This window comes from Dinoponera quadriceps, unplaced genomic scaffold (genome assembly GCF_001313825.1).
Source record: "Dinoponera quadriceps isolate SergipeBrazil2010 unplaced genomic scaffold, ASM131382v1 scaffold3127, whole genome shotgun sequence".
NCBI classification, from domain to species: domain Eukaryota; kingdom Metazoa; phylum Arthropoda; class Insecta; order Hymenoptera; family Formicidae; genus Dinoponera; species Dinoponera quadriceps.
In genome coordinates, this window is record NW_014557143.1 from 162,405 (window position 1) to 179,314 (window position 16,910).

General features: G+C 47.4%; 2 protein-coding genes across 3 annotated transcripts in view; one reads left to right on the forward strand and one right to left on the reverse strand.

The window, feature by feature from the left end:
• Window positions 1-4,348: 4,348 nt before the first annotated feature.
• On the reverse strand, window positions 4,349-6,921 carry LOC106748724 (tetratricopeptide repeat protein 4). 2 transcript variants are annotated; one of them, XM_014627547.1, is made up of 7 exons: window positions 6,592-6,921; window positions 6,215-6,504; window positions 5,500-5,671; window positions 5,213-5,405; window positions 4,849-5,123; window positions 4,593-4,757; window positions 4,349-4,522 (listed from the first exon to the last, which is right to left on the reverse strand). In XM_014627547.1, the coding sequence occupies exons 2-7, from the start codon at window positions 6,477-6,479 to the stop codon at window positions 4,432-4,434; spliced, it is 1,161 nt and encodes a 386-aa protein (XP_014483033.1). In that variant the 5' UTR covers window positions 6,480-6,504; window positions 6,592-6,921; the 3' UTR covers window positions 4,349-4,431. The 2 variants fall into 2 exon arrangements, with proteins under 2 accessions (XP_014483033.1, XP_014483032.1); XM_014627546.1 differs by having other exon boundaries at window positions 6,215-6,921.
• Window positions 6,922-9,534: 2,613 nt separating this feature from the next.
• The window catches only part of LOC106748754, a 98,161-nt gene continuing 90,785 nt past the window's right edge, over window positions 9,535-16,910 (forward strand). Inside the window, exon 1 of the mRNA XM_014627602.1 lies at window positions 9,535-10,021. The gene's annotated coding sequence lies outside the window, so the exon portion shown is untranslated. The remainder of the gene's footprint in view (window positions 10,022-16,910) is intronic.

Sequence of the window (16,910 nt, forward strand, 5' to 3'; positions counted from 1 at the left end):
CGAGAGACGGATAGACAGAAAGACAGAGAGAGAGAGAGAGAGAGAAGGAGGATGCGGAGAATTTCGCATTTTTATCTCGGGTGTCCCGAGTCTCACACCGCCGCCGGTTGCGAAGAACAGCTACGTGAACTCTCGACGTTAAAACGAAATGCAAGCGGATTGCTAACGATCTGTAATAAACGAGCGGGACAATCGCTAACGGTACGATAAAATTTAAGAGGCGATATAATAACCGTTTCTCGTTACCCGACGTTTCTCAACTGCTCGTCGCAGCGCGAGAAACTTGGTCACTCGGGCATATCAAACATTCATTCGCGAGCCCTTTTCGTCACGAAATCTCACGGCTGAGAAATCGCAAAGTGGAGAAGCGTCACGCGTGCACTGCGGTCTCTTGTATAAATGAATATATCAATCTTTTAAAGATTTTATTCTCTCTCTCTCTCTCTCTCTCTCTCTCTCTCTCTCTTTCTCCGAATTCAACGTACAATAAGTTCCAAAAGAATTCGAATTCACTTCTTTCTATGTAGCTTGGAATGGCCCAATGAGAGAATTATTATTGTAATATAGTAACCGCTTGAGCAACTTTTTTATGCACTTCGGAGCGCGCAAACGATGTTTTGGAATGGAAACGGTTCAATGAGAGAGAATTCACTTTGAAAAATGAAGTATTTTTATTTTATTTATTTATATGAGAATTATTCCTTTTGTGTATAAAACTTTGCACATTATTTGCTGGAAAAACTATAACTACAATAATAAAAACACAAAAAGTCCAAAAAGAGCAAAAAAATATGATTCATGAAGAGCCTGCATTATTACAATATAACAAAAATATTATGCGTTATTATTAATATAATAATGCAGGCTGTTTATGAATCGTTTTTTCTACGTTTAATTTATTCTTATTATTATTGTAATTAAAGTTTTTCTCAGAAAATTGTGTACACAAAACTTTGTACCAAAGGGTATAAATTCTCATGTAAACAAATAAAAGAAAAATACAAGAAAAATATCCTATTTTTCGAAAAAGTTTCTTTCATTGAGTCGTCATTCGCACGTTCCAAAATGCATAAAAAAAAATTGCTTGAAGCTCACCGTACATTTTGAACCTGCGCTTCTCGCAAACGTCTCGCGCATTTAATTTCAGATAATAGCCGCGCGTGGTGCAGCGGGCCGGAAATTTTTCTTTCGGCGAGGTGTCCGCGTCTCTATCATCCTGGTTTATTTATCGATGTTGCCGGCGGGGAAAATGAATTTATACGCCGAGATTCGGTGCATAATGCCGGCTCTCCTGACGGAACTGGAGCGGCAATTGTCGCGGCGTGTGATGTATCGCGTCCGCGTCGCTGCGCATTATTAAAGTCGGACTTAAATACACGGCCCAAGTATTTTCCTATTACCGCCTTCTGTGTTAACCGTGACGATCTCCGTCAGCGGCGGGAGGGGAAAGAAATCCGGAGCGGGCTATCGCGGCGATATCGAGCGCGAGCTGCGCGCAATTTTCCACGTCGCTCGACAATCACCGATAAAACGGTCCGTCGACCTCTCTCCTCGGCTTTTTACCGTTTCCCTTTGTTTATATCTGTCGACCGTTCGACGACGGCGAGCGCGCATCACGCCGATCGTACTCGAATACATTTTCCAGCGTGATAAAGGAAAAAGAAATGCGGGAATGCGCGCGTACACGCGCGGCGAGGAACGGGTTGACGAGGTCGGGTGAATGCCGTTAGACCGTGTCACGATGCGACTACATACGCGTTGCGTGTAACATCGTCGTCGCCTAGGAGGAGGACGAGCTGCGGGAGAGGTGGGAGGCCGGAGGCAGCGGACAAAGAGAGAGTCCCAGGATCGGAATCTGCGCGGAAACGGACTCGCCGACGAAGAAAGAGCGAGTTGAATCGGCGCTAAACAACGATGATCATCCTCGCCTGGGAAGTGGACTTCCCGAAAATCCGAAAATCACCGGTCGCCTCAACGTCGTCACAACCGGTTCGACCGTCTCCGGTATTTCTTCTTTTTTTCTCTCTCTTTTTTTTCTCTTCGCGACGCGTGACGCAATTCCCTCGACACGTATCGGCCTTCGGGGCATCGGACGGAGAGATGCACCGTGGCCTGGCGCGTCCTGGCGCGAAACTAGGACACGCAGCCGGCCATCGGCGGCATATCTCTCCTCCTCGGTGCCCCTCCTTAATTCCTTCGCGCCCGCGGATTCTCAACGACGCGCGCCATCCGACGCGAGTTTCGGCTGTCGTCCTCGCGAAACTGTTATTAATCGTTCTAGGACAAATTCCCTAAAAACGCTGCAAGATCAATTTGTGAATTGAAAGAACAAAAGGGAAATTCATCGTTAGCAATACTAGTGATAAAAAGAGGGAAAGAAATGTATATTGCGATAGCGATGCAATAAGAAAGTGCGCGAGAGATGCATTTTGTTAACGAAGAGACGGTTTGAGAATGTTAATGTTCCGCGAATAGTTGGGGAATTTGGATTTAAATTGCCAGATCAGGATTTCTAATTTCAGGAGGGAATGAGTTCCAAAAGGCGATATCTGAGGTCTGGAACTAGTTCTGAAAAGCGGAGAGGGGGAGAGAGAGAGAGAGATGTCGATTCCGGTGTCCCCGGAACCAGGGGAGGGATCTATTTTGACCCAGAAAGCGGATCCGAGCGGATTCCGGGTGGAACTATGAGAGTCGCAACAATTGCGCGCGTGCACATATTCAAATGCAAAACTTGCGCACCGGCGAAAACGCGCGCGTCGATCGCGACACGCCGACGGTGCGCAGCGCGGATCTCATGAATAATTTAATGCTCGACATAGTTTCATTGTCGCGCGCGCTAAGCGGCATTGTGTACATACACGCGCGGATCCCACGTCGGCTCTGCTCATTATCATTACGCGCATTCCTCGCGCTTTATTGCGAAATGAGACAGGGGGAGAAAGAACGCGACACGGCCGACACGCGTGAATTCAACGGCGAAACCGGATCTCGCACGGTATGTCCCGTACGGTAAATCGCAGCCGGCCATCCCCGATGTCTTTCGATTTCGACGTAACTTCGACGTAACCGAGCGAACCCCCCCGGAGAGTTTTCCCGGGACAATCGCACCGGTGTGCCCGCGAAACTTCCAAATCACCACACTTTCCAGACGATCGATCGCCGACCGATGCCCACGCGAAAACTCGAGAAAGTTTGAAAGCGACCCAGCATTGCCTTTTGTCACGCGTCTCTGGATTGGCAGACGGGAGACTGTAGAAGGCGAGCTGTAATTTAATGGCTGTGGTCCTCTGTGATATCTTTCTCTCTCTCTCTCTCTCTCTCTCTCTCTCTCTCTCTCTCTTTGTTTAACGTAGAATACAAAAAGTATTGCCCGATAAAAACCCCAACTAACAGTAACACTACGATGATGTCGTTATTTCCCACTCAATGTAATCGTTACGTACAACGTACAGCATGTTACATCGCACTTGCATTGTTAAGTGAGAAATTATAATATCGATGTAATGTAAAGTTACTATTTTGATCGGTGTTTACCGGGTAATAAACATATTTTTACAACCATTGGAAAAAGGATGTGAGAAAATTAATCGACGAGCGTTATATCTTCCGTTCGCGTTATTTAGCGAAAAAAGAAGCTCCGTTTGCCAACGAGCTGATACTTAATACGGTAAAAGCAACGCAAGTGCTACCACGAGCGAGACGCGAAGCCGGCGGAGGTATTAAAAAAGATGAGGTTCCCAGATACGCGAAGGGGCATTGCGTTTCCGCGAAGAGTAGCGTGGAATCTTGCCTGCATCGCTCCGGCATCGTTTGCCTCCCGTTCCGCCGCTACCCAACGGCGTCTCTCCCTTGAAGTAAACGGCGAAACTCCGGAGGTAAGTGGCCTTGAGACACGCGGACCTTCCCGTTTCCTCTCTTCGTTGAATCTCGCCCTCTTCCTCTTTCCCGATCGCGGTGGCACTATTTCAACACCTCCGACACCGCTCGCGCGTAATTTCCGGAGTCAACCGCGCCGAGATGACGCGCGCACTGCGTGTCCCACGGTGTCGGCCGAACTGAATTTCACGCTGCCACGGCTCCGTCTCTTTATGCCTCACCTGGCGTGTACAGGTGCTGGTTGCAGGTGGCACCACCTTCCGAACCACCGAGTCTCTCTCGGCCGCTTACCGATCCTGCGAAACGATCGAGACGCCGGTTCGTCGAGGGTTCGCGCGCACTTACTTAGGGAGAAAGGAGCGGTTCTGAAACGGTAGGACATGGGGGTTTAGAGAACAATAACATGTACACTTATTGTAGGAAAAAAAAACTATATATATATATACACACATATATATAATCTTGCATAAAATATAATGACAAAATTTATTCGCGAATGACACAATGTATACAGCGTGTACGAGGAAATAGCGTGTACAACGTAACCGTGGGAACTTAATTAACGCATTCTCTGAGAAAGTGTTCCTCCACTTGGCTGGATTTAACCAATATAAAGAACATTGGCGCGCCGTTCCTGACTACGAATCTGAAAGACAAATTTGGCACACGTGAACGACAATTCTCACGCGTTTCTTATCGATAGAAAATACCCTCACCGTTCGTCTTGCAATATTTCGCCCAACGTTAATCGTATGTCTACCGCATGGATGACAGGTGGCTCCTCATTGCCTTCAAAATATACGTTTACATTCCCGATAATATATTTCCGCTCCTTATCCCATTCGAGGGGTTTGAATATTTCGATTAATTGTTCCATTAATCTACAAAAATGGAGAAATATATGTTAACGAGAACATAACGCGTGACTTAAGAGGAAGAAAGACCTTGGCAGTTAGAAAGCTAGAAACGTACGGCGTGTCTTCGTGAAATTTGTTCACAAGGTCACATTGCATTCTCTCTGGATACGAAATCAACACTGGCCACAACAATCTATTGTTCTCGTCCAACTGCACTCTTTGTATGTTTGAGTTTTCATGTTCCAGATCGCTTAATTCTAACTTATGTTGTTTCTTTCTTGCCAGAATAGTGATGCTTCTTTTCGAAATTGCTTCCAATAATTTCTTGCCCTCTTTGTCCAACGCTTTTTCTAACTTTGCTTGCTTCCTTTGATCTCTTTCTAAACGTCCCTATATTATTGCCAATGCTCTATGAGAACTCATATTTATATAATCTAAATTTACACACGCACACACAGATATTTCTCAATGTTCCTTACTTTTGCAATCACAGCATCATTTCTCAATTTTAAGATTTCTCTGTTAGTTGGCGTCTGATGGAGAAGCCTGTCGCATAATTCAATACATTCACCGTAATTTCTAATGTGAAAACTACAAGTAGCGGCACGGTTTAATGCTTTCGGGTATTCATGTTTCAAGTTTAAGGCCAGCTTACAATCATTCAAACTTGATCTGTAATTTTTCATTATTGAAATATGTAACAATTGCATCAATCATATGCCCGCTCCATCAATCATTTATTGCATAGAATTACCAGAATTTATACCTATAATTTTTCAGCATGAAATGTGCTGCTGCTCTGTTATTATATAACTGAGCCATCAATTCCTTATCATTGCATTTGGTTTTTATCCCTTCTGTATAACTAAAAATCGCAAGGTGATACTTTTTGTACTTAAAGTTGAAGTTCCCATCATCTTTGTAATTATTCGCCAGTTCTATACACAAGTATCAGAGACAGATATATCGTTGTGTGTGTGTCACAAAAACGATAAACGCTTTATATTATTAGGGATGCCCATAAGTAATGTCGTTCTTTTCAGATTGAATAAACATTGCCACCTCGTTCATAGACGTGATTTATTATTACATCACTTATATACTAATTAAATTTCTTGACATTTAGTGTGCTTATTGTGAAATTTGGAAAGAATTTGAGTGTAACGTTAATATTAGTTCTGTTTATCGCGCCTTGGATAAGCAGAACACGTCAGCGTTAGTTTAAAAAACTTGAAAACGACGATTTCGATCTTTCCAACAGACCAAAATCTGGAAAACCTATTGAAATTGACAAGGATCTTGTGTTGGCTGAAATTCAAGCTGATCCTAAGCAAGTCATTCAAGAATTAGTGACAAAGCTTAAAACACTATGGTCGTCACTATAAACAAAATAAAATTTTGTACAAGTATCAAAAAGCGACATTACGTATCCGTAATACAAGCAAAAATAGCGTATAGTTAAATCACAGATAACAACGTACCTTCGGGAGTATTCTCGTCTTCTCCATACTTCAGCTGTTGCAGCCCCTCCATCAACGGAGATAGCTCATCGCCGGGTTCGGGTGCCTTCTTCATGAAGAAAGGGTGCTTCTCCATTTCCTCTTGCCATCTGTCCTCCGGCCATCCTTCCGTGTATTCCTTTTTTTCAAGATTTTTCATATACTCGCTCAATTCGGCATCCAATTGAGCAGCGAGCTTTGAACGCTCCTCGTCCGTCCAGGTTTTCTTCTTTTCGCATGTTTCCATTATTTCTCGCTAATTGCAGCTACTCCTGGCGTATAGCACGAACGATTTTGTATACCGGATTCGATATGTTGTAAACAAAGATTGATCCAAAATCTAAGTCTGCCCGAAATACCGGTCAATGGGGGGGGAGGACATAACCTCAAAAGAGCACACTTGCTCAGCGACCTTCTCCTCCTCTTCTTCTTGATCCGTGGCTCCAGTAATATTCACAGAAATAAACCGAGCACCGTGTTTTCGACGATAAATTGTTAATTATTTACTCATTTAATTAGATGATTAAATAAGTCAAATGGCACAGACTAAATCTGACTCGATTACCGCCGGAGCCAGTACGTATCAGACTAACATATGTGTAGTTCAAACTAGTAACGAATTCAAGTCACGGGAACATGTGCATGCACCGTGACAGCCAAACAAAGACTCCCCGCTTTCGGCGACCACATGCCCACATGGACCTGAGGGCGATAAACTCTCCTGCTTTTATCGACCGAGAGTTGCCCAGCCTCGAGATGGCGCTACTTGTGTCCCTCGGAGATTTTTGGAATCTCGCGTTCCATGTTCGCTACAAATACGTAACACAGATCCGTCGGCGGATTATTGCTCGCACTATCCGCGTTTAATTAATCGTGCCAATTTGTTAATCGTAGGAACACGGCTCGATGGTATCGACAGTGAACGAATTGCGGATAAATTGCGAGTAAAGAGTGTCCAGTTACAGAATGGATCGCGATGCGCTGGAAAAGTCGTTTCGTGTTTCTTGCGACTTCGACCCGCTGAAAATGAATCTCGCTTGCGAATTCGTCGTCGCCGAGAATAAGAGATTCGCGTGTCAGTCGTTAGTCGCTCGCTCAAAGTGAATATTCCGCGAAACAGATCGTCGGAAATGTCACGCGAAGCATCGCGGGTTGTGACACGTGAGACTCAGGATTGAATTCGATACCGTTCGCATCATCATCCTTGATTTAGTATAAAGGACATTGTTATATAAATATTTCATCGTTTTTAGCCCGCGAAAAGCGGCTAGTTTGAGTAGTGAAAACGTGCATTCGGCTGAGCACGAGTTTTTAGGTCAAAAAGAGGCACTTTACCGTAATAACGAGCGGATTGCGTACGAGCATATCCGAATGGTATTAACGCACTATTGAATATTTCTGAGGGGTAAACATGCACAGTGCTGTGTAAATTTGAGATGTGTTAACGTTTGTATTCAACTACGAGTAGAAAATATTTGTTTAACAGACGCAAGCATTCATATTGCATATTATGAAATAGCACGAATAAATACACGAATAAATACGACTCTTTTAACGCGCTTCTTTCCGTACAGAAGCGAAGCTGAAAACTGGAACGTATTAACGTGTCATTTCGCCCGTACGGAAAAAAGATTACAAGAATACGAAGAAATTACTGGTATATTACAGAAGAAAAACAATAATTCTTTCGTATTATTGTAGTTTTTTCCGTACGTGAACAGCGCAGGAAAACGAGTATTGAAGACGGGCAATTTCCTTCGAAATATTCATACACATTCGCATGTATTATTCCTTCGCTTAATAGACCGTGGGCGTACTCGGGAGGGCGCAAGAAAGGAGGATAAAATGATAGAACGGGTGAAAAACAGGCCATATACCCGTGCAGCGTAAATTGGTTGGCTAACCATTAGCCAACGTTCGGCCAACGTTGGGTAACGGTTAGCCAAGCAATTTGCGCTGCACGGATACGAGTAGTAAAAACGGTGAAATATTTTAGTAAGTTTCGCGCGAATCATCGCCGGCGGTACCGAAGGTTCAGTTTCGTGCGCTTCACGAGACGAAATATCGTTAAACAGTCGTCACAAAGTATATCTCGCACGACGGTTCGTCGGGAGTGCCGAGTGAAGTGCTGTGCGCGCGCGTCGGTACTTCGAGAATCGCAATCGTCGCAGTTCCAGAATATGGCGACAGTTCCGAGACGGATCGCGACGCGGCAATAACGTATCCGAAAAGTCGTACCGTATTTCTCGAAGTAAACTCGCCGAATGCGAGTCTCGCGCGCGCTCCGTCGTCACCCGGAATTGCCGGGAGTAAGTTTCATGCGTCGGTCGTTAATCAGTCGAAAGTGAATATTTCGCGGAACCGATCGTCGAGGAGCACCAAGCGCCGGGAATTATGACACGTGAGGGCCGGGATCCAAATTGATACTTGCACGATCTGACGCGCGTCATCGCCGGGGGATGTCGAATCCTGTCTCTCGCATAATAAATATCAAAGGTATCAAACTGAAAAGTAGGAACGATCAGATACGACCATTCGGCACTTCCAACGTTGAACAGTCGGGATTGGTCGGGAGTGAAGTGCGGTGCGCGTCGGTGCTTCGAGAATCGCAATCGCGCAATATGGCGATCGATGCTGGAGCGGCAGATCGCGACGGTACCGCGTTCGAAGATCCGTCCGGCGTTCCTCGCGTTCTCGGGTGGACGAATCTCGCGCGCGAATTAGCCCTCGTTATCGAGAGTTATCGGCGAGTCTCGATACGTTCGAGATAAGCAGCCGCTGAAAGTGAACGTGTCGATTCTCGGAGCAACGCTCGACAAATCGTCGCGCGTTTACCACACATTGTATACAGCAGGCGAGCCGACCGAAATATCTATGGTCACGCGAGCCCGCTCGCCTTCGAGGAGTCGCCGCTAATAACATCTCGCTTCGTTCGCTTCGCGGAAATAATCTTTTCAATTCTCGCGCGAGTCATTTCGCACCCTCGCGCGCGCTTAATCTCGCTCATAAAACCCCGTATCGAAAGTTGGGGGGACACCGGCGAAGGAGCGAAGCCGCAAAACGCACGTCGATCTACCGCCAGGATGTAGTGGTAGGTGGGTCAGGGTGGTGGTGCGACGGCGAAGGTGGTAGGGGTGGAAACGCTGTGGCGACCGGAGCGGAACTCGCTCGTGCGTTTCCGTGGCTGCTCGGCCGGGCAGCCTCTTTGTGTTCGGGTAGGGGCAAGATGGCGCTCGGTGAAAGTCGGGCAGCTATTGGTCGATCGGACTGCGGCCGCCAGTCTCTCGAGAACAGTCGCTAACACGGCACCGCAGCTGACCGACCGTCGTCCGTGGACGGTAGGGCAAAAAAGAATACAGAGCAAAACACACACGGCTCGCTCGGCGACGAGTGTGATAGACCACTGGTGTGCGGAACGGACGAGAGAGAACCTCGTCGCCGCGGTATCGTCTAGCGAAGCTGCCACCGACGCGCGCGCGAGAACGAAGGAAAAGCCGAATACCGCGCGGACTCGAGACCACTACTTGTAGTAATCGTAGTCGTGACGACCCGTCGTAGTCGACGCGCGCGGAATTCGTGGGATCGCGTGTGCGTGCGGATCACAGTGCCAACGGTAGCCAGTGTACAGGCAAAGTGTGCGTCGACGTCGTCGTTGTGCTGCCAACGCCGCCGTCGGTGTTCTCGGATCCCTCGGCGACAGACGCTGGGATTTATCAGGCGCGGCGTCGTCTCCCCTAGGCAGCTTTCGGGGACTCCCTCTCACCACCCTCCATCGGGGACTTCGTATTGGTGAGTGCGAGAAGTGGCGATTCTCAATTCTCGTTTGGTAGGAGACAACGCACGCACGACGGAGCGGCCGTGTGTCGATCACGCGTCGATCGCTCTCTGTGCGTCGATGCGTGCGTGTTTACGGATTACGCGTGCGAACGTGTGTGTGTGTGTGTACGCACGGACGGGAAATCGGAGTGGTGGTGATACGGTGGTAGTGGTTTCGGCCCGATGTGGCTCTCGCAAATCCGTCGTTCGTGGTAATCGAGATCGTTCGTTGCTCCGAATTGATGTCGTGCAGTTTTTATAACGTGTGTACACTACGTCGCGCGTGTTGTCGGTTTACTCCGCGCTCTTTCTTTTTTTCCTCTCGCTCGTGAAATCGCGTCGTTTTTACGTTACGCCTGGTTCGGCCATTGCGAATAACAGACCAGCTCCCGTGTAATAAGGGGGTGCGTTCTTTTCGCACAGAGTCGAGAGAGACTCGAACCCACCGAGTCGCACCCCCCGTAGTCGTGATCGCGCGCGCGCGTTGTTACGCGTGTAAACGTGGTTGCGGCGGCCGCTCCTCTCCAGCCAAGAGGCTGTCCGTACAAGAGAGTCTCAACGTCCGAATATCTCCCGACAGTCTCTCCTCGGGTCACTTCGAGGACGACCTCTCTCTATCGCGCCGATCGAACGTCACTCGCGAAATGGCTCTCACGAAGTACTGATTAATTCGTACAGTCTACATAGGAGTATATATATGTGTATTATCTTTTTCTCTGAAAAGATTAAGTGTAGAAACTACTGCGAAAGGCAGACAAGAATATTGCTCATTCGTATTGGAGTCGAGGGGAGGAGACGATCGTCGTTACGACAGCTTGGCGTTTCCGTTACGTAAAAAGAGTGGCGTAAAAATTCGTATCGTCGGCGATAAAGTACCGATGACGTATCTTCGGCAACCCGTCGCAAGGCGTGCGTCGAAGAAGCTCGTATCCTTCTCTTTTTACTCTTTCTGTCGTCGGGAAAAGTCCATTTATTGTCATATACTACTACGCTGGTCGCGTAATGAGAGTATGCGCGAAGCACGATCAATTTCGGGAGATCTGCCCCGGTAGTACGCTGCGAAAGATGTCGCGCCACCCCCTCGCTGTCGCGATAGTTTATTATCCTTAAGTGCTGCTCCGGAGTGCCTCTCTTTCTCCCGTGGCGCACACACTCGTCACGCGTATTTATTTTGCGCGCACGCGTTCGCGCGCGTTATGCGATGAATGAGCCGCGTTCTCTCTTTCTCCCGGTGGGAACCAGTTCCGATTTACGCGGTTACGCGTCATACGCTTATTACGCGCTTCTCCTCGGAGTCTGCCAGAGAGAGAGAGCGTTATCGAGCGATGCACCGTTTTCGACGCGACGATCGTCATTTCGGTGGCGGCGAAATTTGCTGAAATTTCACTCCTGAGGGTCTATCCTTTCGTGTCGGCGACAATACGGACATAACGCGCGCGACACGGACGAGTGCTGACGAATGAACGCCGTATACCGTGGATGTCGCAACACCGTGGCGTGTGCTGTCAAACCGCGCGTCTGAAATTACCGGCGATGTGACATACGCGGCAAGCTTGCGAATTTTCGGCGAAACTTCGTCGTACGGAAGAGCGAACGACCGACCGCTAACCACCGCATCGGAATCACGAATCACACGCGCGACTCGCTCGTTAATACACCGTCGATGTCGGTCACCGTTAACGAGCGTGCGTTACGTTAGCGCACGAGATGGACGAAACGAGATCGCGAGAAAGAGATACAGCGCGAGGAGAGCGCGTTATCTCGAAATGTCATCGGTCTCGAGATTCCGTTTGCTGAAACATCCGCGAGGCAGATACTATTCCGACGACATTCCCGAGGAATCGTTAAAACCTGGATGGAGAGAGAGAGAGAGGTAGGATATGGAGAAGGAACGAAGCGCTGTTTCGAAAATGTATTATCTCGAATTTGTGCTCTGTTATACGCGGAATGCGCCGCCCGCGCTCTCGACCTCAATCTCAAATTAATGAAGATTAAGACCGGGTATTCCGGGACACACGCTGTACATTGTATATTGCGCATTGTATGTTTCGCACGTGACGCCCAGCCCTCTCTCGAATCGCGATTATGCGCGTTGTTGTTTCTCTCTTTTTTTCCTCCCTCAGCGAATTTCTGGATAACCCCCGGGATATATTCGGTCGAGGCCGGTATTTTTCTACCGGTGCATTTTTCGGGATAATGAATATTCCTTGCGCACCGCATTTATAAATTCAAGACTATGACATTTGGAGATTTCTCGTTTCCGTAGCCTGATTCTTCTCTCGTAGCAACGTTGCCTGCCTTTCCAATCAACGGTCTGCCGCCGATGTTGATTTTCCTTACCTTTATTTAAACAGAACGAAATTATTATTTGAAAAAAAAAATATATCTATATATTTATATAGAAAAATGCGTCGGTAGCCCGCGCACGCGTCATGCATATCGTATTGCCGTATCGCGCACAACTGATACAAACGAGAAAAGGAGATTATTGTGAAATGAAACCCGAGCCCAGGTTAATAGTAACGATAAATCAATCACCTCGGTGATAAACGCGGTTCCAATTTCCTATAAAAACCTATCCAATTTCGATAATTTCGAAATGAATTTGAAAAGGGAATCGCACGAGACGCGCTATTGATCTCTTATCATGTTATTAACAACCATAAATAATCCGCACAAAATGTTTCGGCGCGATAAAAAAGGACATAATATTTGGCCGATGCGATAATTGAGCCTTTATTTACAATCACGGATTCGCCGGTGTGTGTGAGTAGGCGTGTACGTAGCGGCGGGTACGCCGGTGGAGAGGATGGATATAGGTGGCTGAAAATGGAAACGTACGTCCAAATTGTCGAAACTGTTGTAGTTTCATCGGCTTTTCGACGTGCCGATAATTCGCAGCGAAGTGACTAATTAACACCCGTGTGAGACCGGTTGGCGTGCGCTCACGTTCACGCATGTAAACCGCGCCGATGCGGAGGGATATTTAAAAAATGCATAACCGTGACGCTGCGTTTTTCACCCGGGGGTTCAGCTTTCGGCGTTTCGTGCACGACTGTCCGCGGTGCATACAGGGTGTGCTCGGCGGCGCCGCGTCGTCGGCGTGGCGATCGACCGGCGGCGCTTTTTCAAACGATTGTAAATGAAGGATCGCCGATAAATAACGAGATCCACGTCTCGTTTCGGCTCTTCGATGGATATTTAGCTCGACGATGAGACCCGGTATTATTCATCCCGATGCCATTGCTGCGTTGTCAATGGCGGTGGGCACGGACAGAGCCCTCTCTATTATTCCGAAACGGTTTGATCGATCGTTTATCTCAATATTGTTTAATCGAACGTTCGCTCGTTTAAACAGTGTCGTTTGGCAAAAAAGAACCAATATTCTGTGCACACGTCGGTTTGCTCTTGCTCATATTTTTCTCCTCTGTCAATCACCATCCACCATTGCAACGTGTATGTCTATCTGACTGTGTGTGGGGGGAGAGAAGGGTGTGTACCTCCAACGAAGGATAAAACTGCCAGTGTTAAAAATTTTTATTCGTCGCATTCTTTTATTTCATTTACGCGACGCTGTGTATAACGAGTGACCTTTCTTCGGGCGCTGTTTTTCACGCGTGAAACGACAACATCGAGCGAAAGCAAATCGGGAATAAAAACGGCACTGAATTTCCGTGTACTGTTTCCTCGATTATGTTAAAACCGTCGGGCTTAATGGACGCGTTTCTCGTTTAAATCGAGATCTTGTTGCATTTTGCGACGTGCGAAAAAAAAAGAAAGCATTCTATCTGGTGCATCGAATCTTTTTGTCGAGATTCACGGTCCACTAATTGCCGAAATATACGCTTTTCACGCGTGACGTTCATTGTCTCTCTGGACAATTCGACGTGTCGTCGCCGTCGACATTGTATCGCGAGAAAGTTCGGTGGGGAAATAAGTGACTCGGAAATTAAAATTAAAGCCTTCGGTGTCGAGGGCATGTTTTCCTTTCTTGCGCTCGATCGATTTGTTTTGCGAAAATGTACGGGCCTCCTACGTGCGATTCCGCGCTGCGAGAGTCTTCCTCCTTTCCGTATTCCGTAGTGACGCCAGGAGTATCGCGAAATAATGTATCACGCAGGTAACAGGTGTTCCCGCATTTTCTGTTCGTTTTGCGAAGAAAAACACGTGCTTCGCTTAACCAGCGTGCCCACATACGCCGGTCTGCGGCGGCCGCGGCTTTACGAGCGTACGATATAGCCGTTCTTGTCGTGATACCGCTGGTATTTTGCCTATAAACAATTTTCTTAATACAGCTAACAGTACCATCATGCCGCAGAGATGAGGTATAATTCATTGCCGGGTCCCGGGAGAGGGGGGGGAGATGGACGGAAAGAGACGAGGAGAGAGAGAGAGAGAGCAAGAAAAACAGGCTCGCGGAATAAATGCTCTTTAAACGCAATTGCACCGCCGCCGCAGTGTCCGTGCGCAATCGCATTAATTTCTATGAAGTCGCCAGCTCGTCGGAATAGGAAGTATACGATTATTTCGCGCGCCAGATTGCCTTTCTTCGCGCATTACGCTCGCGTCCCCCTGGTGTAAATCCCGGAATCCTCGGAAATGAAAGGAACGTGAAATTCAGAAACGTGGGAAGAACCGGGGGGGATCGTTAGGTGACGTAAACAAATTATACGCTCGCCCTGAGACGTCCCCGCCGCGCGGCACGCTCTTTCGCTTCTTCTCGTTTCGAGAGCGAGAGAAGAATTTCATTCTCGCGCAAAAAGAAAAACAAAAAACGTGTATCGCAGCGACCAACGTTATCGGGATTCAAAGAGACGCGTAAAAAAAAACAAATCTGGCGCCCAATGGAGCGCGATTAACGGCGGGTAACGTTTTACGCGCGCGACTCCTCGCGTCGATCCGCGCACATCCTGTTCGGCGCGGCCGAAGTCCCGATAAATTCGATTTTCGACCCGGCGGAAATAACGCGCGCATGCACGCACGCATTCGCGGTCGATAATTCCGAATACGATAATTCATTTTTACGAGCCCGCGATGCATCGCGCTCTCCGGCTCGCAGCGAGCCGGGACGGCGTTATTTCTCTCCTGTCGTCGGCGATTTCTCTCGACTACTGCGATGGGGGATTCCATTCGTTCATATATCTCTCCCCCCTCCTCCCACTCTTTCCCTCTCTCTGTCTGTCTCGCGGAATATCATAATTCGAGAAATAACGCGCAAGCATACCGCACGACGGACGAGAACTTTGCGCCGGCGGCGGTGCCGCGTAAATATTAGCCGAAAAACAGTTAATGAATTTTCCGACGCGACTAACGTGTCCATCGATCGGCCGCGAGCACTTGGTCCGACACTTAATTTATTCGAAGCGCAAACGCGGCGGCCGTTATTCTGCCGCGAGCTTTCGCCGAAACGTAAATTTGGCACAACGGAGGAAATGTAACCATTGAAATTGTATCGTGCGCGCGCGCGCGCGTGTGTAATGAAAAATGCGAATGTAATACGATAGATTCTGCGGAATAACGTAACGTAAGCTTTGCGATTTTTCGTTCCTGCTTCAACGTGCTTTTTTCGGAGACGCGTCATTTATTATGCAAGAAATAATTGTGGCGATAGTTTGGGAACTCGATGTAATTTTGGAGCTTGAGACAACACGAAGAGCTTAAAAATGCATTTAACCGGGAAATTTTTAATCGGTGGGAATTGCAGCTGTGTGTAACTTACATGAATTGACTGTGTAATAATAATAATAATAATAATAATATACGAATTTTTTTCGCTCGTGTGGAAACGAGAGACGCGATCGTTTGCGATTTTTATTATACGCGTAATTGCACTGTGAACGAGCCTGTTTCATCAGCGCTTTGATATTCGGCGGAAAAAAGGCGGTACAATTGCGACATCGTAGATTGCTTATTAATGCTCGAACAAACGCTGCAGAAATCCAATCTACTTGCGTCAACAATCACACACAGTTCGCTTTTGTCGGACTTGTTATGAAACGTCTTGTATTTCGGCTGCCGCGCTGGCAAGATATTTCATATGCTGGGGATATAAATTGGCATCGCGGGGAAAATAAATAAAATATTAACGTGTAATTTGTACACGCGTGTTACCGTCTCGTCGACGCGCCGGTATAATTACAAATGCGTACCGAAAGCGCGTTGTATTTGCTAAATATCTATTAACCGAATATTACTTTGCAATGGAGGTTTTAAATAACACCACATTGTTTTTCACCACGTTGTCTATTTCTTCCCCGTGCCATCAACGTGACAGAGAAAAGACCTTCTTTTGCTTTCCCCATATGCGTCACGCCTGCGCGCATATATATATCTTTATTTTCATAATAAGATAATGGGATATTAATAAGCGGCGGAGCTGATGTTAGCACAGCTCCGCCGAGATTATCGAACGGAGTCTATCGTGCTGTTAGCAGTTAATCATTCCTGGCAGGCAAATCGTTTCTCGAGTGGTCGCGCGCGTGCCGATATTTCGACGGCAAATTGGCCTATGAAAACAACAATTAATTAGTAGCCGCCGGTGTGGTCGCTGCAACTGGGAAACTTTATATAATATCCTGCGTTTCTCTTTCTCTCGCGAAGGAGAAAGGGTCAACGGGGGGAAGAAGAACGGCTTCTCTGTCCGGCACGATTCGTTACTTCTGCACGTAAGAGAGCGACTTGGCCGTGCGTAAAGCGGCGTAACGTTTAACTCCTTGAAACCTGACGATGTTTAATGAGACGTCAAGAATTTGATGCGAGTTTCGAAGACGCAAGTCGCACACAGCACACACGGTCTTATAAAGACGGCCTTTATATTTGAGGCGCGCTCGGAAATTCAGTGAGCATGTGGCAACGCCGAGGT